We start from the raw sequence: 22,578 nt of genomic DNA on the forward strand, positions 1-22,578 counted from the left end.
GTGCTGAGGCTGAGCATGATGTTGTGGAAATACAGTAGGAAAAGTCGTGTCAATAAAGACTACTTTAGCATCCGAACCGTCAAGCAAGTGGAAAGGCTCTATTATAAGATGGATATAGCATGCGGTAATTTGAGCCTCGCCAACGAGAGTGGGAATGAGCTCCAAAAGCTTTCGGGTGGCGAATCCGGAAGAGCGTGCCTTGTCGGAGTGGAGACGTGACAGTGTATGACTAGAGACTGTATAGAGCTAGGTACATGGGATTCACGCTGGCTAGCGACGTCCAGGCTCGACGGGTTGCTAAACTAGGTGGCTGATGTTGGGAAAAGGCCAGTTCCCACGACTGGTCGATGAGGCGAGATTGCAAGTATGCGAGGATGTACGTTGGAGGATACCGTTGGGCCTTATGCTGAAACACGTGAGAAATAAGCCAGGAAATTTGTGTTCCCGAGTGGATCGATGGAATATGAGGGCGTGGGATGTTACCCACTGGGAACTGTGATCTGCTCCGCGATGAAGGCGTATGATAGGACATGACTTTCAGAATGACCTGGTGAGTTGTCTGCGTGAGACATTGGTGGCATGTGCAGTGGAATGTGAGTGCGGAGAGCAAAATCTGCGACAGCGAGGTTGATGTGAAGTGAAGAGCGTCATAACACTACACTTCTATGTAGCTTCTTAGTGTTTCGAGTAGATACCAAACGAACAGTAGATAAGCTAAAGAAGACGAAGCGATTGACCTAGTAGATGAATAAAAGATATCAGGCATTCAATACAGCAAGCAAAGCCTTATTTGACAGTTGCATAGGCTCGTATACATGCCTATGTGAATAGGTGACAGAAAAACTAACAACCTTGGCCAAGTCAAACATCCAAATCACTCTTCCTCCTTCCCTCCCGCTGCCAAACAACCCACGCCAAGGTAACTATCAACTTCAGACCCATAGCAAGCCATATACTAGATGCCATACTCGTGGTCTTAGTAAGGCCACCCGCGGTCATGGCTCCCAGAAACAATGCAAGAAAAGCGCCTATCCGACGGTTCCGCTTCGGATTGAATTTTGCAGTCAACTTTGGGTCGACAAGCAGATCGCATAGCATAGCCGTCACAACAACCGTGGGGATTTCATCTAGGGCCAGGACCCGGGAAGCACAAATCTGGCCTCCTGCTTGGAAAGCTAAAAGTGATATTGGCAGCACTTGCATCCATTCGATCGGAGCCCGGGGGTCCTCGGGTTTCGGGGCAATGACCTCTTTCTGGATGAGAATCGCTGTCACCAAAAGGGCAATAGTCTGTAGGGCGAATGAGATTATCAGAGTTGAGCGGCGTCGTGGGCCCAAGAGGCGATGTATGTTGATGAAAAGAAGGTTGCTGGCAATAAACATGGTCAGGGCGACCAGGGACTTTGCCCAGAGGTATGCTGGATATGCAGGCTGGCCGGAGGGGCCTAAGGCTAAGAAGATGGTATTTCCTATGTCATTTGTCTTTAGCCCTATGTACTTTCACCGCGGAACGAAATTGCCATGTAACTATAGCCTGCACTAACCTGTTTGCATACTCGAAAAGCTACCCCATGCATTAAATGACAGCCCGTCTACCAAACCACCAACGAAACCGCATATTATAAGAGGAATATCAGTATTCTTGGTATTTATGTCGGCTCCGAAATGACGGGAAATAGTTGAGTACACCGTATTATCGTCTTCTGTTTGGTTGCCAGAGACAGACACTGCTGTGCTGCCCCCAGAGGACCAAAAGCCGGGTGTATATTTGATTTCCTCATTGGGCCGTTCCAAACGGAAATTGGCGGTCGTTAACTCGTTCTGGTAGATGGAACGGTTATCAGGGGCTCGGTGCCCGGTAGGTGTGGGTGGCTTAATATCTCCCGACGGGGAAGGGGGCCGGTGGTGCATTGCGGGATTAATGTGAATATGTATGTATTATTTAAGGTCGGAGAAGCTTATTATGAACATAATCAAGCCTAAAAGGTTCCACTTCAGGTGTGTCAATATGAAATGAAATAGATTGCCCAGACAAGGACTCAGCCTTCTTTAGTACATGTCCATTTCTCGGTTTCATTCCGGTCCTCCCCATGAAAGGAATACATTGGATCTTCGCCAAGAAAGATAAGAAAACACCCTGATGACATGAAACAGTAATACACTTGCCTCATCCCTACATAACTCGTGTCTGTGTTACACCGCCGGGGGAATACGTTGGGAGCCGAAGTACTGCATCTATATCTACTCCATACGGCTCTTCATCTCACATACACTATGCGTATGCAAGCACTATAACCTTGGTTATCCGCATAACCAGATCATATCACATGGCTAATCTTTAAAAAATGAATAGCCCAATATGAATGAATACCCATCCTGAAATGAGTTGATCTCACACATCCCATCTGGGCTGAATCTGGGCGTTATCTTGGCACCCAAATTATCTTCGCTAACTGCGTAATTCATTCCCAGACCCCACTCAAAATCAAGCTGCAACACGACCTCGGAAGCTGGGGATTCAGGATTGCCCTTCGCTTCGTGGAGGTTGGTAAGAGCCAATTGCTAGGCTTCTTCGTTTTCAATAAGCAATCCGCAGCATTTACTCACATTATCTCTTGGCAGCATGGTTATACAATAAGGAGTTGATTGGTTATCTTTTGCACAATCACTACGCGGCAGTCGACCGAATTCAAATTTGGAATAATTGTGACTTATCATCATTGTTTTTACTCGCTTACCCTTGTATTTATACCATTGATATGCAACTATGCGTGTATCCCCTATCCCCTTGGGCTGAGATGGCGTTTTACAGAGTTATCGCCTGTTCTGGCCCCTGAAACGTTAAAAGGTTTTATTGACTTTATTTGCCAAGAGATCGACGTATCCACCGACACTAGTCGGCTTGGGGGGCTGCCACGCGCTACAGTAAGACTAGTTGCCAAGAACGATCTCCGGCAGCATCAATGGTTCATCACTAGTGTGGTTCGCCGGGGAGTCTTATCTCTGCCTGCCAACGGCGGAGTTCCGATAACACAGCCTCGAATACTAGATCTTGGCGTTTAACTAAGTTGCCTACATTCACTACAACATCGCAGTTCAGGCACTGAGTCGCGCTGACGGATCAAACCTTGGCATTTTCTCCTTGAAATAGATATGTGGGCTGCACCGATCGATGCCTAACTTGGAACAGGGCAGTCTAATACTAATCACGTTAAGGGTTTTTATGGTTGTCGCAAGGTGAGGCTTCACAAAAAGGGGGGAAAATAGCAAAATCTACCGTTCAGGCTCAATGGAAAATGATGAAATATTTCCATCTAAAAAAGCAAAGCTATACGCCAAGGTTTGAGAAGTGGTGTTCCTTCCATGCTCTTGTTATATTCAGACTAGGCAAGGTCAATTGATCCATGAAGCCGCCAAAAATACGTGATACCGCCAAGGGGATGGAAGGCCTTGCTTTATCTCCAATTGGCCAGCCCGCCGACTGGGCGGTGTTTTGGCTTAAAACCATATTTAGCCATTCTCCCTGCTGGGAGTCTGACATCACCACCTGATAGTGCAGAGCAAACCTGCAGGTGAAGACTTGGTATACTTCAAATTACTGCCAAGGAAATACTCGGCATACGCCGAGTCCATCCGATCCCCGAATTAGGTCGTCACGATCTAGTTGAAAGTTTCATCGCATTAACATAGATGGAATTATTTAGGCATTGCAACATATTGTACGGAGTAAAACAGAGGAGGTATAACAAAGTGTGCACTTTAGTTCACGATCTTGACATTCGCCATCTCCAAACAATACCTAGAGCCAGCAAGGGTGAAGGATTAAGTGGGGATGCCGATACCACGTTGATATAGTCATTGGTGTTTGTCAATTTTCTTATCGTGGAGGGAAGATCCTAACTTTAAGCATCCGAACTGATCTACCGGGGTACCCCAACCCTTGTTCATTGAAGGGATCCGCGCAAAAATCCGTTAAAGCTGCGCCACTCTGAGAAGAGCTCTCGGCGTGGGGTGAATGTGGATCCGTGTCGATCATTCCTAATGGCTTAGATACGCCCACTTTCCTCCCTTACCGCAACAAGAGGAGTTAAAATGTTCTTCCACAAAAAGGGATATTGGTGCTCCATACTGTTCCTCGCCAAGATAATTGCGTCAGTTGATTTCCAAGCCTGGAAGCGTTGTCGGAGGGATCATCGGGGAAATTCGGATTGCATTGCATACAATTTTGTCTCGTGTTGGCCATGTGCGCAGTGTCCAGCCCCAGGATTTGGTTTCCGCATAAATAAATTACCGACTGGTGCTTGGCCGAAATGAAAATGAGCCTAAAGATGACGTGAAGTGCAGTCCCTTGGTGTGGCCTAGGCGTTCATAGATCACCTTGCGAGTCTAGTTCCTGTGCAAAAGCAAAATCGTTCATGGTAATGTCGGTGATTCCATATTTGTGTCTGCCGCCGTTTCCGGGAATATATTTATAATCAAGATATCCATTTTTTGTTCCAGATACTGTCATTATTTCGATGATTTCCTTCTGGAATGTTCTTCTCATTGTTCAGCCAAAGTCTGTACTATTGAAAGGCCCGGTTATGTTCAAATTTGCGTGAAGGAACGAGTCAAAAATTGTCGAATCAATGGCTTTGATTGATTGAGGTAAGGGGGTACCGTAGGTGTCAAACACGTGTTGTTCCAACGGGATGTCCGCCTGCAGGTCGTGACCAGTAAGTCTGAATGGAGTCCTGAAGGCACAGGTTTCCATCACACTTTGTGATACCACCCCTTGATAATCTCCAAAGTCCATGAAATCTAGGTTCGGTGTGGTAGTTTCACAACCCGTCTTCTCCGCTACTTTGTCGATGTATTGCAGTTGCTCCTCCATTGCCAAGGAAGCGGTCGCAGAATACTCGGAAAATGCATCCGGTAACAAGTTGTAGTTGGTTTGGACCCTTTGCGAGGTGGTCTTCTTCTCCGGCTCAGTCCCCTGACTGATACGTTCCGAGGCATCTATCCATTCCACACAGGACGAACGCAAGCTCACAGGGTAGCTCTGCTGCTGTACCTGGTTTATATGGCTTACGAGAGATTGCGTGGATTTGGAGAACGGAATATCAGATGTCCAAGGAAGGCGAGTGATGACACCCATTGCTGGAAGGTCACGCACAATTTCAGGAAGGCCGTTCGCTGATGGGAGATCCCCAATTGACAGAGTATAGTCCACAGACGTCGATATCAAAAGATATGCCCTCGGGCACCGAATGAATGCATCTTGCCAGCTCTCTGGGCAGTTGGATCTGGGCAGTGTCGATTTACTGGTCGCTCTGGCTGGGACCCGATTGTTGGATACAGTACTCTCTCTCACCATGTTCTCAGATGAGAATAATCGAGATGGCTTTCTGTCCAAAAAGAGGTTCTGTGTTATCGAATAAGCCAGCTGCAACATATGGTTGATCGCGACGGCGACGCGATCAGTAATATCGTAAAGTATCTCTGAGTGACGGATAATTCGACTCAGTGAGTGCAAACGTCGCTGCCTTGCCTCAGCCTCCTTCCTAGAAGGGGAAAGCTTGAGGTCTACAGCCGCCAGTACGAGTGGCATGCTGAGGTATCCAAGTCTGCCGCTCATTAGTAAAGCATTACACCTAGTAGGGAAAGGTTGGGAGTGGCATTTTTGTGACAAATAAATCATAAAGGGAGTACTTACACACTCAAGGGAAGACTATCAGCATATCCATTGATGCTGAAATGTTCCATCACGAGACTCAACCCTTCGATCCCATCCCTTAGGTCATTACTGACCTCTAGAACCATATTGTTGTATTCGTCTCCCGCGTAGAACAAGTTCTCTTCCAGTATAAATGCTGCATACTGAGCCAGGTCCACTCGTGCTGCACTAAGATAAACAGCCGCTTGGTTAGTCTTGAAGACAATCGGGTGACTGGTGCTCACGAACTGGTAGTACATATATGTCATGTAGGTCAACTTTGAAACTGCGTCATTTCCTTCCGACTTTGATGCCTTGCTTGGGGAACTAACAGGCTGGATGGGCAGTTTCCACTCGTCGAGAGATCTTTTGATATTTTTTATACTCAACAGGATGCCCTGGAATTCAATCATAGACAGAAGCCGTCTTGGAGTCTTTTGGTGGGTAAATGCCAAAGATGCCAGATCTGTGAGTAGCACTGCTAGTTCACATTGCTTCTGAAGTGCCTCCAGTAAATCCTTCTTGGTGTCATAATCGTAAACTTGAGACTGGTGCAACTCTTCACCGAAATCCTCTGTACTCAGCCAATCACTCCATCCGTGCAGGCTGATCGACGTCACCTGAGGACGGCGGCGTAAGCCAATACACAGGCTTCGGTCGCGAAGAAGGATAGACCACCAAAGCCGTTTCTTCAACGACATTGTCACATTTTCCGCCAACAAGGACGGTTCAGCATCAATGAGTGTAGCGTGCTCGATGGCTCGTGTGACCCACAAGCTCCCAGACTGGGGGTCATCCGTAGAGGTATAATGGGTAAGCAGAACAGCACCTTGCGCGTTTGGATGAGACCGGCATTCAGTTCTCAGATCGAACAATAGCTGTACCCAGCGCAGTCAATACTTGAGCAAGGCAAATGTGACACGGAATGTGGAAATGCGTACTTTGGCTCTGTTGTACAGCTTCTTTCGTGCATCCCTCCTATCACTGAATCCACATTGACGCAATGTTTTCAAAGACATAAACTAACGTGGCTTAGTCAAAGAGTAAGACCTGCCGGAGAGATAACATGACACTTACCGGGCAGCTAGCGAAAAGCATTGATTGCAGCACAAAAAGAGATATTTTGGGACCGGTAGATTGGTTTTCTAGATACATTCGCCAGAACCCAGCCTCATCCAAGACAGGTACTAATGGATGGATGCGCTTGAAATACTGGTGAATGAACTCGTCGATTGCATCGGACGCTGGCAAGCTCAAGCTGTCGCTGGATGTGAGAAATGCTGTATCTTCGGAAGTAAGCGAGAGAATTTGCTGCGACTCGATAAAGGCGTATTCATTATACGGAACGTTGGGGGATTCTGGTGGACTGGCGCTACGGCCATCGAAACTGAGACCATGTGCGCGTAGCTGGGAGGTAAGATTTGGATCACCATTTGACTGGCGCAGGTCGTCGGAGTGCAGGCCTGTTATCGTGTTTTCCGACCTTGTGGGCAGATAGAGGTCAGCAAATACGTTCTTGAGGCAAGTCTTTCGATCATAATTCTCACTGCTTAGGATTATGAGGACGAAGAACACATTTGCTGCGACCATCTTGTCGACAACGAGTACAAGGAGAGCCGAGTTTCAATGCATCGCAGCGCACTTTTCGATGACGGCACCAGGAGCAAGCTGTTGGCGATCTTCTTGTACGGCGCAACATTTTGTTTATCACATTTAGTTTCTTTGATGTTCGACACAGGAGGGGAGATGATGGTGCGGGGATATTTTCAGCGGGGGTCAGAAGAAACTCAGCTCCGGGGTCTGGGATCTGGGATCTGGGGGATGATCAGCGGTCGTACCACCAACATTGGAAGAAGCCGATTCGGATGTTACCATCCCGGAGCCGCCTATGCAAACTCAACCGCCCTGTGGATAATGATGCCCTGAACTTAAGACCCTTGTTAGCTCTCCACGTTATTTTAGCTGGTATATAATGCATAACTGCAACCTTGTACTCACTGTGCCTAGTCTGTGGTTCTATTGGTAGATATTACTGAGTACACTAAGACTGACCCGCTAGGTAAGATACCTACCACGGTGCCTAGTCAAGCAATGACGTAAAAGTATGTCCACGTCCAACCATTTTACAACCACAAGCTACTAGTTTGATTATCTTGCATTGTGTTCAAAGGCCGAATACGAACAGATCAATGCCTTGATCTAATCTAATAGCCTTCATCCATGGGTAGCTACCCCGCTAAATTTATGCTTAGCCGCGGAACTCGGCTTCTCCACATTTCTCCACTTTGGGTTGATGCAAACCAAACTTCAATGATCTAAGTGGCGCGTTCTAAGGGGACTATTCCGAGATGGCGGTACATTCTTGCGAAATAACGTATTAAGGTAGGACAGCACACTCCCATTATGAAATGTATAGTGTCGTAAAATTAGGAACATGTCATGTTTTAAGGTCACATTCCCGTTCTATGACTGTTGTTATTGCACGTGATATATTGCACTATGACATATAAATGTTTGGATGGCGGGCAGTTGGCCAAGCGGTTGTCGGTGACAATTGGAGCACAATTGGAGCACCGCTTGTTTCGCCTGCCATCCCCAGCTCGAGTGCCGTTTGATCTCGAGTTGCCGGATTGCCCCTGGGCGATGACTTTTTCTATTTTTTTGCTTCTTTTCTAGTGGTATCCAGGTCATGTCCAAACGTTAAAAGCATATCTTAACATCAAATTCTGATATTGGATATCCCGAGATTAGCTTAACTACCTCTGTTCTTTCTTCCTGGCTGCGACTGCACATTGCGCACCTAGAGACCCTACAGCCGGGGTTTGTTAGACTAAAAGGTTTGCTCAAATGCTTATTCAAATTAGGATTGACACGAAAGAACGTCTTTCAAATGTCGTCCTACTGAGTTGTTCTACCTCTATTGACCTCATAGCTTAGCTTTCAGAAGCCCAGCCTCAATTTCTTTCTTAGCATCCTCGCGCAATACTCTCTTCAAGATCTTCCCACTTGGGTTCCGTGCAATCGCACCGACAAACTTCACGCCACCTGTGAGTGCCTTATATTTCGCAAGGCGCCTCAAAACATATTCTTGAATCTCAGCTTCCGTTAGCTTAGACCCTGCATCCCCCGGTCGTCGTACCACGTAGGCACGTGGGTACTCGGTATCAGCACCAGGGAAGGTGATCCCAATGACACCTGCATCGACGATCTGCGGGTGCGACAACAGCGCCGCCTCGAGTTCCGGTGGAGCCACCTGGAACCCGCGAACTTTGATCAATTCCTTCCTGCGATCCACAATATACCATTTGCGAGTATTCTGGTCACAATAGGCCATATCGCCCGTTTTGAACCAACCTTCCGCGTCAAAGGACTCGGCATTGGCCTCGGGATTGTTGAAGTACCCGGGTGTCACTGTCGGACCTCGGACACACAACTCGCCACGGACGCCAAAGGCGGAGATATTCTCTCCGTTTTCATCGATGAGTCTGTAGAAAATAGATATTAGGCTCAGATCAACACAACCCTACGTATCCAGCTAAGGGATTGGATGTAACCCACTTAGCTTCAAGATTTGGGAGAAGCCGGCCAACAGAGCCGGTATCATCGTGCTCAGGGTAGGGAAACATGGTAGCCACACATGATGTTTCAGTCATGCCCCATACCTGCGTGAATGGCCCGTTGCCGCCCATCAGTGAGCGAAACCTGGCTTGGACATTCTTATCCAAAGGAGCCGCTCCACAACCTGCCGTTCGGATCTTTTTAAGATAAGGTTTCTTTTGAGAGAGAGGCGACATCAGGATTGCGATTACGATTGGTGGAACCATAGCAATATCGGTGACGTTGTACTTATCGACTGTATTGAGGTAAGTCTCAAGGTCGAACCGACGCATCATATATACGACTGCGCCAGCTTTCAGGGTTGAAATATGTGTCACTGGAGCTGCAGATGCATGGAATATGGGGACTGCAATGACCCGTGAAACCTAATGGAGTATGTCAGGCGTCAGTTTTAACATCGCCCTCGTTTGTCGATATCCCCTCCAGGCTGATACGGGAATGAACTGACAGAGTAAGGACGGGGATTCACGCCATAAACAGCCTCATGTTGTGCAATAAGATTGTGATGTGTAATTGTCACGGCTTTGGGCAGGCCGGTAGTGCCGCTGCTAAACAATCTTGCGGCTGTGGTCTGTCGGCATGTTTCAAGATCGTTGAATCGGACCCAATCGTCCTCGCCGACTTCTAATAGCTGTTTCCATGATCTCATTCCATCCGGAATAGATTGTCCCAGATTATCAAAAATCCAAACATTTTGTTTGGGTATTTTTATCTCCTCAGCCGCACGCAGGAGTGGATCCAAGATCTCGGGCTCGGAGAAAAGGAACTTGCTCTCGGAGGCCCGGATATGGTGAGCGAGCTCATGGGGGGTGTAAGATGGGTTTGAGCCCGTGTAAACTCCTCCAGCTCCGATAATAGCTAACACAAGCATGCTGTAGCTTATCTGAATTTAAGTTAGTATCCCCTAACCGTATCTCAACTACACAATGGAGCGTCGTACATCATTGAATGAATGAATGAGAACACAATCGCCTTTTTGGAGACCAGATGCCCGTAGGCCGGCGATGAGCTGACGAATGAGCTTTCGCGCCTGGTTGCAGGAGATCGACCGTGTGGGATTATGGACGTCGACATAGATCTACCAGTGTCAGTTCGGCGGCTGATTGATGCCTAAGTTAGAATATTAATTATCCCTCACTGGCTGGTCTTGGTCATATGTTGGTTCATCAAAAATGTAGGACAATAGGTCCCTTGTTGGAAGCAGAATCCTTTCTGCTGGTTCGAAGATCATGCTGAGCGATCGAGACTGACAAGCTGTAGGGGACTAAAAGGAACGACCAGGTACAAGATTGTCGGGTTTTATTCTAAGGAGTTACTCGAGGAAGAAGACGGTTTTAATTCCAATAGATGTATCGTAAGTCCCCGCAACTTCGGTTCAGCTGTCGTGTGCTTAGCTCGGAACTCGGTCGCTTAAACGGAAGAGCATAATTGACTTAATTAAGACTGGCAGGGGGTTGGAGACCACATACAGTTACCAGTCACAATTTTATGCAATTTGATGATCTTACTATAGTGAACGAATCAAGTCAAAAGAAATGTGATTTTATGCATCTTCTCTTACCCCGCTTCCCCCGGACTGTGCGGAGAAGTGTTTCAGTCAAATTTCATAGGGACACTTGGGTTTTTCTATGATATATATTGTACGGAGTAGATAAAATTAGGGTAGAGTCCACCCGTGGATATCTTCTTTATCGAATGTGGGAAAGAGGAAGTCAACCCGCAATTTGTGTATGTTGAGCCCCTACATCTATCCTTACAGGTTTGCAACACAAGCTACCAATGATTTGATTTTTTAACGTTACCTTCAGGTACCTACTTGAAACATGCAGGAAAACAAAAAACTTAGGGTAAATGAAAATAGATAAATAAATAATGTCGACAAATTATAAATTATATACAGGGAGGGTGAAAAATAGGGGTGTTAAGGTCATCCCACAAGTGTCAAAATGCATAAGGTACTTTATGCTTGGCTCTATGATCGTCGATGAGATGATTGTCGGTGATTGAATGTCTATCAATTTCTGCAGCAAGAGCCGAAGCACATATCGCCCGCTGAATAATATTTCCCCATTAGCTGATGTTGCATGTCATTACTTTAGGGCTGAGGTACTCACCATTATAATTCCGGGGTATGTTACGCTTCTTGTAGGTTTTTGGTTTTGTCTGTCTAGAATGAGTTAGCATCGTAATGTTCTATCCATGCATAGTTGGAGTTGTCATACCGTGGGACGAGTGTAGTTTCGGATGTCGCATCATCCTTGATCTCGCGCTCTTGGCTAGAATTCCTGGAAAAGATAGCCTTGAGATGATCGTATCGGCTCAATCTGCTGGTTTCGGGCATTTTGGTATGATAATAGATACTTTTGAAGCTGATTTGTGGGATTTTGATTCAGAGGAATTAAGCAGTGCTGCAATGGATATATATGTTTTAACAATGTTTAACAAATGTCTTGAATATGTTTTTAATCTACACTGAAATCTACAATCAGAACATCCAGGCCATTTATATAGGTGTTGTAGCATTGCCGAGCAAAAAAAATCTGCTTCTACCGAAAGAAGTAGGTTGGTTCATGGCGTTGTATGCCGAAGTAGCCGCCGGCTGCCCGCGTTCGCCGGTTCGCCGTGACCCCTCGGCGGATGACGTCACTGAGCGGTGTCACGCGGCGGTACCGACTGGCCGGCATCTTCGGGCAACGTTTATGTGTTTGTTTCGCTAGACTGTGAATTTTCTAGGTTATAACTTCGGCCATTCATCTCGGCCACCCACTGTTTTACGTTCGCCGATAATTCCACCACTGGCCTGGCCTGATAAAATGCGTGTTAGCCTACATTCCTTGCTTCCGCCGATCATCTGAAACAAGTCATGTCTTCTCCCGTTTCTTCTCGGCCATATCGGTCGAAAAGACAGCGTCCGTGTGATCAATGCCGTGGCCGCAAGCTAGGGTGTCAAACCGATGGCGGAGGCCCCTGTCTGCGATGCCGATCGGCGAAACTGGAGTGTACCTTTGATAATCCTCCACCGAAAAGAGCGCGAACAGTGGAGAATTTGTCGCCTTTTGGCGCTCAAAGTATTGATGGAAATACATTTGCAGGGCCAACATGCAACAGCAATTTCACCCGCGAGTCTAGTTTGGCAGGAAGTGTAAGACAAAGTGTTGAACCACGATTCCCAAACATCGGCCTCGATCCGAACACTCCTGGTTTATCTCCAGGGTCCGGTGTTCTAGCCCCTGGAAGACCCCCGACCCAGTTTGTGCAGAGTATTGATCAACTGGAACACGGTTACGCCCAGCTATTCGGCGCATCTTCCGAATCAGACCCATGGCTGTTAAGACATTGTTGCTTTGATGATTCTGGCATGAAATATTTCTACAAAGTGCACTTTCGCAACGCTGGAGGTGTCCCCACAGCACAGAGAATTCCAATCCACTTCATGATTTCTTCCGAAGATCTCACAACCTCCATTAAACGTGAAACTAGGGCCGGAGTCGGCGAAGCGACACGGGAACGCCTGGACTATCTAGTACCCCCTGAGTATGGAAGGAGGCTAATGGCTTTGTGAGTATTACCCCTCGAATAAGACACAAGCATCAATGGACTAACAGAAGGTCAGATTTGTCAAGTATGTCTTCCCTGCTTTGCCAATCATTTCCCGTTCCCAACTAGGGTTGACTGCTGCAACATATCAGCTACCCGAGCTGTCAGCATTGGAAAAGGTACCCGTGCACCTTCTCGCGGCCATCTATGCATCAGCATTTCCATTTGTCGCCCATGATGATTACCTCTGTGTGCTGAGCACATATAACGCGTCGCCAGTTGAGACCTTGTGGCGGATGGTCTATGAACTCGTAACAGAAGAGATCCATAGCCCTCGTTTGGCCGTGCTGCAAGCAGCGTTGTTATATATACATCAAATGCCGAAAGATGAAACCCGCCTCACGACCGCCGATACCCCGTTTCTGTGGTCCTTCGTCGGCCAAATCGTTGGGCTGGCATGTTCCCTCGGCCTTCACATCGAATGTCGCATGTGGGGCATTCCTGCATGGGAGAAGCGTCTCCGGCGGCGGTTATGGTGGGCCGTGTATGCCGAAGACAAATGGCGCAGTTTGCTGATGGGCCGACCTCCATATATCCATCCCGCCGAGTGGGACGTGAGTGAATTGGATGAAGGAGACTTTCTAGTGGGCCCACGACAAGGATTCTCAACTAGTTCGTGTGATACCGAGATTCCATTCCGATACCTCATCAATCTCGCACGAATCGGCGAAGAGATCCATGATACATTTTAGTAAGTTTTGGCCCCCAGGCCCTTTGTTTGTTCATCGGCAAAAAGCAATCTTGCTAATCCTGATTTGTAGCACGCTTCGGGCCTCCCAATTCTTGAACGCAAACTTTATTGCCTCTGCAGAGCTCGGCCGAGGGCTGCTTGAGAAGCTGAATGCCTGGTATTCTTCTCTTCCTGAAACATTTCGACTTCCTAATTGGAGCAAATCCGTCAATGGGCTTGCCCCGTACCCCACATCGATTCATTTTGCTTACCTATTGCTTGTGGTCTATGTTTACCGTGCGATGCTCCGACCGATGGCACGATCATCTGACCCGCCGCTTATTTTCGACTTGGAAGATCTGTCTGCCACATCGCCATTGCCCGTAGATGAGTCCATAATGGACTTCATGGACCTCCCGGAAATTGGATCTTTGCCGGAAATAGCTATCTCCGATGAGTTTGGCACTGGCGATGCCACTCTACACGCTGCAGAGAAGTGTGCCTCCATATTGGTGAACTTTGCGAGACGGCTGACGTCTAGTGACTTCACTGCATTCTGGTATTCTTGTAAGCTTACCTTTTCGACTGCTACAATCTCATATGGAGTGCTAACAATGTAGGGTCCCGAATTGGTTTCGCGACGATTTCAAATTACCTGATGTTGCTACTGGTACAGGCTCCGAATATGGCACATGCGGTAAGGGGAAAGCATTTAGTAGATTCGTGGCTACAGGTTCTGCGGTGTCAGAGCCAAAGCTTCCCACTTGTGAAACTTGGACTTGCAAGACTTGATGCGCTTCACTGGGCGGGACTGGGGAATACCTTTGTCCTTCCTGTGCATGTTCAAACGGCTATAGTAAACCCGGATATGCCCGAGCCTTGAACGGATGAGTGCGGCATTATTTATTGGATGTATATTCACTTATGTCTATAGTATTCTTCATCAACCGTATCGTGAGCGGTGTTCTTCCGAGAAGAGCGGGAATAGAAAATGAAATACTTCTAGCTGAATTTACTCAGCCTGCCTCCAAGTATAAAACCAGCCAAGCTAGTAAAGCCGAGGAAATATGGGCAGAGTTACATTTGAGAAGTACAACTCTGCCTATATAAAAAGCCACAGGTGTATAACCTCCACACTTCCCCGCAACCCTACCCCCGTGCATCCATCACCCCCACGCTCCTGTAGGAATGTAACGCTACCCCTTGCTTTGCATAAAAGGGTGCTTTTATATCACAAAAAATAAGACTGAATACAATGTCCAGACATGAAGTGGATTCTACTCTCCCTTGCCGCAGTCGCGTCTGCGCTGCAGAGCCTGCCCCCAGTGTACTTTGAGAAGACTGGTTCAGGTCATAACAAAGGCTTCTCATTAACAACAACCAACCGGATAATCTACCTGGATGCCAATTTCGCCAGCTGGAAGGATCAAAATGGCCTAACGCTAATTCCACCATCCGCATCCGACTTTGCCAATACGTTTCGTGAGGACTTAGAGGAATTAACAAACAATTCCTGGGAGCTTCGCACGGTCAGGCAATTTCCAAAGCACGCGTCAGGAATCTTCCTCGGTCGCGCAGACCACAGGCACCGATTTACCTACGAAAATGGACGCGAGACCGAGGAGGGATATGAACTAGATATCCAGGATGGCAGTGTGTTCATCCGAGGCTCTGGAGCGCGAGGTATGTGGTGGGGGACGCGAACGCTCCTCCAGCAGCTCCTTTTGACACGCTCATCCCTACAACCCGGTCGGATAGAAGATGCCCCTGCCTATGCGACTCGTGGATTTCTGCTAGATGCTGGTCGCAAATGGTATTCGCTGGAGTTTCTGAAAGATCTTTGCACTTATGCCTCGTTCTTCAAAATGTCCGAGTTTCAGTACCATGCGACCGACAACTATCCACTGAGTCGTGGTCGTAACGAGACTTGGAACGAGGTCTACTCGCAGTTTTCGTTGCACCCCGAAAGCGAGGCTCTCCATCCTCTTGTCCAGCGTGCCAACGAAACGCTGTCCCGGGCTGAGTTTGATGACTTCCAGCATCACTGTGCCCAGCGAGGTGTTACAGTTATGCCGGAGATCGAAAGCCCCGGACACTGTCTCACGGTTACGAAATGGAGACCTGAACTCGCATTGGACTCGAGGGATCTGCTCAATCTCTCCCATCCGGACACTGTCCCTTTGATGAAGTCCATCTGGACTGAGTTCCTGCCTTGGTTCCACACGAAGGAGGTGCACATCGGTGCCGATGAGTACGATCCTGACTATGCGGATGACTATGTTGAATTCGTGAACGAGATGTCCCGCTTTGTGCAAGAAACATCTGGCAAAAGTGTTCGTATTTGGGGGACATACGAGCCGTCAAACATTACGATTGATAAGGATGTGATAATTCAGCACTGGCAGTATGGACAGTCGGATCCAGTTCATTTAGCTAGCAACGGTTACCAAGTCATCAATTCTGAGGATTGGTGGGCGTATATGTCGCTGAAAAGCAACCATGTACCTATCACTCCAGCACCCTATCCCCAGTTCTTTAACAATTCCCGTGTTATCAACTTCGCCGATCAAGACGGGTGGCAGTGGACGCCAGAGCTCTTCAATCCAGTGAACACCACTGAACAGCCAGATGCCAAAGCTGTACCAGGTGCTCTCTTGGCTGCCTGGAATGACAGCGGCCCAGACGCCACTACTCAGCTTGAGGCCTACTATGCAATCCGCGATGGCATTCCGGTTGTAGCTTCGCGGGCGTGGTCTGGTGCGCGTGGTCCTCGCCTGCACGAACGAACCTTGGCCAAGTCTATTGCCCACTTGTCCTCTCACGCTGTCGGGCAAAACCTCGACCGACGTCTCCTAGGAGAAAAGAGTCACGGATCAGGACCTTTGCTTTCATGGACAAGGCCAACCGCGAAGCCCAACCAGGATAAATATAATTTAGGGCGTGGCAGTAAGGGCATGAATTATACCCTCCAACTAGACGTCACGGGTCCCTTTTCTTTGCAGTCCTCTGATGCGACAATTACCCTGTCATCGGATGGTGAATTGACCTTTGTTTCTGATGGATGGCCTTACCCACTTCGCTCTGTTGGTGAGACTGATGGCTTTGACCAAGACCAGCCTGGGCGAATCTGGGCCAACAAGACCACCTCAAGCCACGAGGTTGTGATCATCCCCCGCAAATCACAGGTCACTATCTCCACAAACGAGATATATGGAAGTCGTGTGTGGGTGGATGGAGCCTTTGCTGGCCGTTTTGAAGTCTTCATCTATGGCGGAAAGAATAAAGTTTTCTCATGGAGTCAGATGGCTCTCGTGGCACCGTTGGATGTCCTGGAAGGGTCAGGCTTGCAACATTTGGCTGTTTTCCAGGGAAGCAGGGATGGCTAATATCGAATCTCGTCTACCGGAACCTAACGTGCCAGGGTTTCTTGGATCCCGTTTAATATACCTTAGTATATTGTATGAGACTGCCTAACGCACATTGCCTTGACAATTTCATCACAAGTGAAGCAAACATCGGTTTCACATTGCTAGCTATTTCTGTCTTTCCAAGGATTTCATAAGCCAATTTCAAGCGATCAACTGATTGAGCCTGCAAGGAGCACGGCCACGCCCATCATCGGCCAAGATTCCCTTTGTACCCAGCTATGTTAAGACATACGTACCTATTTTGGCTCGCTGTAGTTGAATTCAGTAGCGAGACTTCACACTCCCATAGGAGACACCATTGAAATGAAGGTCGAAAAGAAACGATGCGGAAGTTGGCGTTAGAACCAATTCAAAGTTGATGTGGTAAAAGGTTTGCCTGGCGGAGTTGATTTTCTTCGTAAAGAGCCCTTTCGGGATTTTACTCAGATCTGCCTCCAGCTCACACAGCACCGTGACACCTTTTCAGGTCAGTAAAACGCGTTTTATATGTATTGGACACATGGGTACATACTGGAATCAGTTACTTCGGGAGCTGTAGTCTTCTGGCAAAAGCGCAACTTCTCGTGAAATACTAAGGAACAGCAACGCCCACTTCACGGTAGAAGGACATCCTTATTGGCTCACCCTCGGACACGCGTTTTCCCTCCAATTCCCTCATGTTAGCAGTCAAAGCCTCCAAATGGTCAGTCTGAATTGGAGACTACTCACTTTAAAGATATACCATTGCATACGTTTACTCATAAACCATTCCTCTTCATACGGACACCATATGAGGTTTTCATCTGCGCGATGCTTCTTGGGATCAAAATGGACTTTCATCTCAACGCTATAGTTGCCTCTGGCAATGCGACTCTCGACTTGGTTGCCTTCTTGTCCACGGATAACGGCACCACTAAGCCTGTTAGATACAAAACAAGAGATAAGAATGCCTCAGATACGTACCGAGCAACAGCAGACCACCTAATGTTATATCAGTATAGGTTCAAATTAACAAAAGATTGAGGACTTACGCGTTTGGGGGCTGCATGACTTGGATGCCATCAGAAGCAGCCTGCAAACGCTTGAAGAGATACCCCGAGGCACCAAGGCCACCAACCAGAATAATAGCCTAATTGGAATTAATCGGGATTTTTTTTTCTTTTTCTTTTTTGAAAGCGGCTTGGGGGCTTACCTTAGTCGTATGACCAGTTGCTTTGACGCTCCTTCTCTGTTCGGCGACGAGACTCTCAACCTGTTTGATGATCGGATCGAAGATCTCTTTCACTTGATTACTGTGTCTGCATTAGCGTAGCCCGTTGGTGAGCTGATAAGGTAAAATTCAATATACGCACCTGTCGAGATACAAGTGTCCCTCACTAAGCTCGATGTTTGAGATCCCTGAAACCCCGGGAACTGGGATCCAATATCCTGGCTCACACATGTCATCATCATCGTCATCGAGAGGACCCGTATAGCCTGGCTTGATATAATCTTGCCAGTACTTTCTTGCAGCCCTCACAGTTGACTGGGGAATTGGTTGATGCGACTGCTCCTCAATGATGTCTTTGATAAGTGCGTCGAACCTCTCATCCAACATCACTGAGCCACACACAGCACCTGGAATTTGTTAGAAAGAAGTGAGAGATGCACTTTTGATACATACCAGTTCCCTTCGTGGCTTCCTCAACTCTTAGCGGGTCAGTTTGCTTGACGCGATAGGTAATGATGTCCTATTGTCAATGTCACTAAAATTTGTCAAATCAGTTTGATACAAGAACGACTTACGACCGTTCCACCTCCAGCATCACAAACAACCAAACAGTCGTCTTTCTATATACTTTATTAATAATCCGACTCAATTCATGGTGCGATGAGATCCATACCGTGATTGAATTTGGTTGAATTGTCCGAATGGCGCAGACAGCCGCCGCCTCCGGCTCAGACAAGAGTCTCAAGCACTCAGGAGATATACCAGCTTGGTGTGCTGCCTGCTTAGTAAGATCCTTACCTTTGTCGGACCACACAGCGGGGACAGTGAGAATATACTCCAAGTCCATGGCTTTCAGCGCAGTTCCAAAGCGACGTGTCAAAACCTCCTGGGCATGGACGACCAATTTTTCCAAGTAGTCACCAGCAACCTTCACTGGCGTTTTTTCGAGGTCCTTGATAATACTTTGTGATTCAATAGCAGGTGAGTAGCGGAATTTCTGACTTTCATCTAGCAAAAGCTTGACTCCTTGGATGAGCCGATTCTGCGTGCCCGGTTGGCTCGACTGGTCAGTCTGATGACCCCATTTCATGCGCTCGTCATCGTAGGAGCATAAGGTTGGGACTTTCTGGCTTGTGACTATTGAACTATCTATCAGTTTTGATGAACTTTGTTTCTCTTTTGGCTCAGACTCACTGTTACCACCACCTGGCCATGTCTGAATGAGTTCAATATCATCAGGACAGTCTTTCAATCCCCAGGCAACGCTATCAAAGTTAGCCCACTACCCGCTATCACCATCAGAGAAGATATATTTACCCGCTGAAAGTTGTCCCGAAGTCATTACCCACTATGAGCTTTGGTCGTTCCTCTGTGTCCGTCATGTTGAATTCGTACGACTTGTCTTTCTTATCACTTTCGGAAAATAGAATGAAGCAATTTTCTGCAAAGGAGAAGACTAGTGGGTTATATTTCTTTAATCAAAAGATTGCTAATTTCGCAAGTTTGATATCATTGACTCCTGCGCTTAGCCGCAACGAGCGTCGGAGCAAGGCATATATCTACAACATCACCTAATTGTGATCACTACTTTCTAATTTTCTGTACGGGTTTTCCCTATATTCTATCGGAGTCGCCTAGTTGGGTCTCGCTCTGGTTTTCCTGGTTTGAGATAACCTCATCGGTAAAAGTTGGAATTCTGCATTTGTGACATTGTAAACTTCCCATCACTCGAGCATCGGTGCGCAATGTGGTCTCACGAATTACCCATGCCTGGCCAGGCGGACAGCAGTAATCAGACGTTCCCAGATTCACCAACGAGATGGGAGCAACTTACTAGTGGTTCGTCTTCCCATTCACGGCTGAAATGCAATCAACTAAATTTATTAGGTTGCTTGGATCGCAGGGCAGTGCATGATGAACTTGAACGGCTTCGTCAGGTATGTGGTGAAGATCCCTTCTATGCTATTCTTATCTAATAAATCGAACAGCAAGTCAAAAAGACGAAGGAAAATGTGGAGATACTGCATAGAGCCAAGCTTCTTGCAGAGGAGCAGTTTCGTCAACGAGGCGAACTGCTCGAAAATGCTATGCGGGAAACAAAAACAGCTCGACAAGAGAACCGAATCCTGACTACCAAAATAGCAACCTTACAAGCTGGAGCCGAGGCTTTCTCCGACGAAGAAGCCAAGCGAGAGATGGCTCTACTATATCACGACCTTGAACACTGGACATTTACTCATTTTGGAGCAAAGCCATCATCTCAACCAAATAACGAGCCTAAGCCACAACCAGAGAGACTTGATATCTCGACGTTGGATATTATACAGTCCGAGATTGCCGGGCTAATTTATCAGTCGTTTTGGAACCGATTTATGGTTGGCGCTGAAGATCACTTTTGGAGCAATTATCTTCGCAAAGTCGACACCGAAGTAAATAAACAATGTAAGCTATCAGAAAAAGTTCACTATTATAACTGAGTTCTAACAGCAGGAGTTTCTAACCACATCTCCCGGCATTGGCGATGTGCGATGAGCACTGCCATCCTATCCTTAGAAACCGATCTTTTGCAAGACCGGTGCAATCGGATTATCGAGACAGTAGAAACATGCTTTGGTCCCTACGCTGTCACCGACAGAACGAAGCGAATGCAACAGCTACACGACATTATTGCGCGCTGCATCAGGCTCAAACACAAGTTACAGTGCCAGGAAGACACGTACATCTTCTGGAGTCATAAATACGGAGTGCCGTTCCGCGATGAGAACATGCGTACCCCAACAGAGGAGAATACCTCGGATGGAATCGTTAAATCTAGCCTATGGCCTGGTTTATGGAAGATCATTCGGCCAGGCGAATGGTCTATAGTCGAAAAGGAAATGGTGAACACGCTTTCCCCATTGACCCCTTCTATTGAAATGATCGATGAACTGGAATGTCATCAAGACGACACAGATTCGGATGAAATTTAGAAAGACTTTGGCTTATCTGAGGGGTTGTATATTGCGATTATTGCTTCCAATTTGAATATGTGGCTTTATGATATATTCGAAAAGACATGAGGATAGCTATAGAAACTCCGTTGCTTGTTTGTCCAATGCAAAACTCATATATCCATGCTAGTTCAGAACTTACTACTAGACACCCTCGGCAAAGCCGTCGTTTCCGGATTCTGTATCCACCTTCATAGAATCCATCAACCCACAGACCTCGAAGATCGTTCGTGGTCCGAGGCCTTCGGGTACACCGACTACTCCGTCTGCCTTGAGGCGCTCCAAAGTGGCCTTGATGCCCATGTAGGCTGGGGTGATTGTGGCAAATGAGAAGATCATGATTCTGAAGCCCATTTCCTCGGCCTCCTTTGTGGTGATGAGAGGACTCGCGCCGTTCTCTACCATGTTGAGAAGAAGAGGCCAAGGTGCCAGATCCTGGACACATTGGCGAGCTTGCTCCTTCGAAGTAAAGCCCTCAAGTAGTCCAACATCAGCTCCGATATCTCTGGCAGCCTTCAGCCGGCGGATGCACTCATCGTAACCATGTTGTTGGAGTGCGTCGGTTCGTGCAATCAAAACGATATCCGAGTGCAAGCGATCCTTCGTCAGCTTGGCGGCACGAATGCGCATGAGATATTCATCCAGACCAACGACTTTCTTGCCATTGAGATGACCACAACGCTTGTTTTGGATCTGATCTTCAATATGGAAGCCAGCCACACCCGCCTGAATATATTGCTGTACAGACTTTGACACCATCAAAGGACCTGGGAAAGGGTTAGAATGCTTTTATATAGGCGAGAATGGTCTCTTGTTTCAGAATGCTCATCACTAACCTCCATAGCCAGTATCCATGTCTGCAATCAATGGGGGCCCAAAGGGATCCAAGTTTGCAATCATTTCAGCATTGGTCTTCATGTCGTGAAGCTGAGCCAGGCCGAGATCAGCCATTCCCAGGCGTGATGCGGTAGTTCCAGCACCGGTCTGTGCACTTGGTAAGCATACAGGGATGTGGTGTAACAGGTCAGAGTTCTTACCATGTACAGTCCCTTAAAGCCAACCTGCATAGCAATGCGTGCAGAGAGGCCATCATACACACCAGGACATACAATGAGCTCTTTGGTGTCTTTCAGCATCCGACGCAACTTGGAAGCTGCTGGAATGACATAGAGAGAGACAGTGGGCTCCTGCCGGGTCCCATTGACCTCGTAGTATCCGTCCTTCTCGACAGTGATTGTAATAGTCATGTTTAAGCTTTGACAAAGTAGATGTCTTGTTGTTTAGACACTTGAGTTCTTGTATCACAGCGTAATCTGCGAGGGACAATGCTGCTCTTTATATTCGCAAGATCTATACCCCGCAAGGTTTTTTGCTTCATCTGGGGACACCAA

At 47.4% G+C, this 22,578-nt stretch overlaps 8 protein-coding genes across 8 annotated transcripts; 2 read left to right on the forward strand and 6 right to left on the reverse strand.

The window, feature by feature from the left end:
- Positions 1-861: 861 nt before the first annotated feature.
- Positions 862-1,911, reverse strand: PGRI_075920 (YoaK family protein; the record flags this gene model as incomplete). The annotated part of the gene is made up of 2 exons (XM_040795306.1): positions 862-1,469; positions 1,545-1,911. 2 exons carry the CDS (start codon positions 1,909-1,911, stop codon positions 862-864), a joined length of 975 nt encoding a protein of 324 aa, XP_040652983.1.
- Positions 1,912-4,549: 2,638 nt separating this feature from the next.
- Positions 4,550-7,285, reverse strand: PGRI_075930 (fungal specific transcription factor domain-containing protein; the record flags this gene model as incomplete). Its single annotated transcript, XM_040795307.1, has 4 exons — positions 4,550-5,606; positions 5,696-6,573; positions 6,637-6,717; positions 6,773-7,285. The coding sequence occupies 4 exons, from the start codon at positions 7,283-7,285 to the stop codon at positions 4,550-4,552; spliced, it is 2,529 nt and encodes an 842-aa protein (XP_040652984.1).
- A 1,336-nt stretch (positions 7,286-8,621) lies between these two features.
- PGRI_075940 (acyl--CoA ligase) lies at positions 8,622-10,544 on the reverse strand (the record flags this gene model as incomplete). The annotated part of the gene is made up of 5 exons (XM_040795308.1): positions 8,622-9,180; positions 9,254-9,678; positions 9,762-10,196; positions 10,254-10,391; positions 10,452-10,544. The coding sequence occupies 5 exons, from the start codon at positions 10,542-10,544 to the stop codon at positions 8,622-8,624; spliced, it is 1,650 nt and encodes a 549-aa protein (XP_040652985.1).
- Positions 10,545-11,383: 839 nt separating this feature from the next.
- On the reverse strand, positions 11,384-11,654 carry PGRI_075950 (uncharacterized protein; the record flags this gene model as incomplete). The annotated part of the gene is made up of 2 exons (XM_040795309.1): positions 11,384-11,480; positions 11,536-11,654. 2 exons carry the CDS (start codon positions 11,652-11,654, stop codon positions 11,384-11,386), a joined length of 216 nt encoding a protein of 71 aa, XP_040652986.1.
- A 522-nt stretch (positions 11,655-12,176) lies between these two features.
- On the forward strand, positions 12,177-16,966 carry PGRI_075960 (Beta-hexosaminidase subunit alpha/beta; the record flags this gene model as incomplete). The annotated part of the gene is made up of 5 exons (XM_040795310.1): positions 12,177-12,871; positions 12,927-13,601; positions 13,672-14,139; positions 14,201-14,277; positions 14,844-16,966. The coding sequence occupies 5 exons, from the start codon at positions 12,177-12,179 to the stop codon at positions 16,964-16,966; spliced, it is 4,038 nt and encodes a 1,345-aa protein (XP_040652987.1).
- Positions 16,967-17,269: 303 nt separating this feature from the next.
- PGRI_075970 (Hsp70 family protein) lies at positions 17,270-19,579 on the reverse strand (the record flags this gene model as incomplete). The annotated part of the gene is made up of 13 exons (XM_040795311.1): positions 17,270-17,466; positions 17,520-17,579; positions 17,633-17,651; positions 17,717-17,900; positions 17,951-17,968; positions 18,019-18,116; positions 18,180-18,279; positions 18,340-18,604; positions 18,651-18,717; positions 18,773-18,817; positions 18,871-19,334; positions 19,392-19,462; positions 19,515-19,579. The coding sequence occupies 13 exons, from the start codon at positions 19,577-19,579 to the stop codon at positions 17,270-17,272; spliced, it is 1,653 nt and encodes a 550-aa protein (XP_040652988.1).
- A 363-nt stretch (positions 19,580-19,942) lies between these two features.
- Positions 19,943-21,166, forward strand: PGRI_075980 (uncharacterized protein; the record flags this gene model as incomplete). Its single annotated transcript, XM_040795312.1, has 4 exons — positions 19,943-20,036; positions 20,085-20,134; positions 20,186-20,639; positions 20,685-21,166. The coding sequence occupies 4 exons, from the start codon at positions 19,943-19,945 to the stop codon at positions 21,164-21,166; spliced, it is 1,080 nt and encodes a 359-aa protein (XP_040652989.1).
- A 165-nt stretch (positions 21,167-21,331) lies between these two features.
- Positions 21,332-22,434, reverse strand: PGRI_075990 (isocitrate lyase/PEP mutase family protein; the record flags this gene model as incomplete). The annotated part of the gene is made up of 3 exons (XM_040795313.1): positions 21,332-21,954; positions 22,024-22,171; positions 22,225-22,434. The coding sequence occupies 3 exons, from the start codon at positions 22,432-22,434 to the stop codon at positions 21,332-21,334; spliced, it is 981 nt and encodes a 326-aa protein (XP_040652990.1).
- Between the last annotated feature and the right edge of the window lie 144 nt (positions 22,435-22,578).

Source organism: Penicillium griseofulvum, assembly GCF_001561935.1.
Source record: "Penicillium griseofulvum strain PG3 chromosome Unknown contig_6, whole genome shotgun sequence".
Taxonomy (NCBI): domain Eukaryota; kingdom Fungi; phylum Ascomycota; class Eurotiomycetes; order Eurotiales; family Aspergillaceae; genus Penicillium; species Penicillium griseofulvum.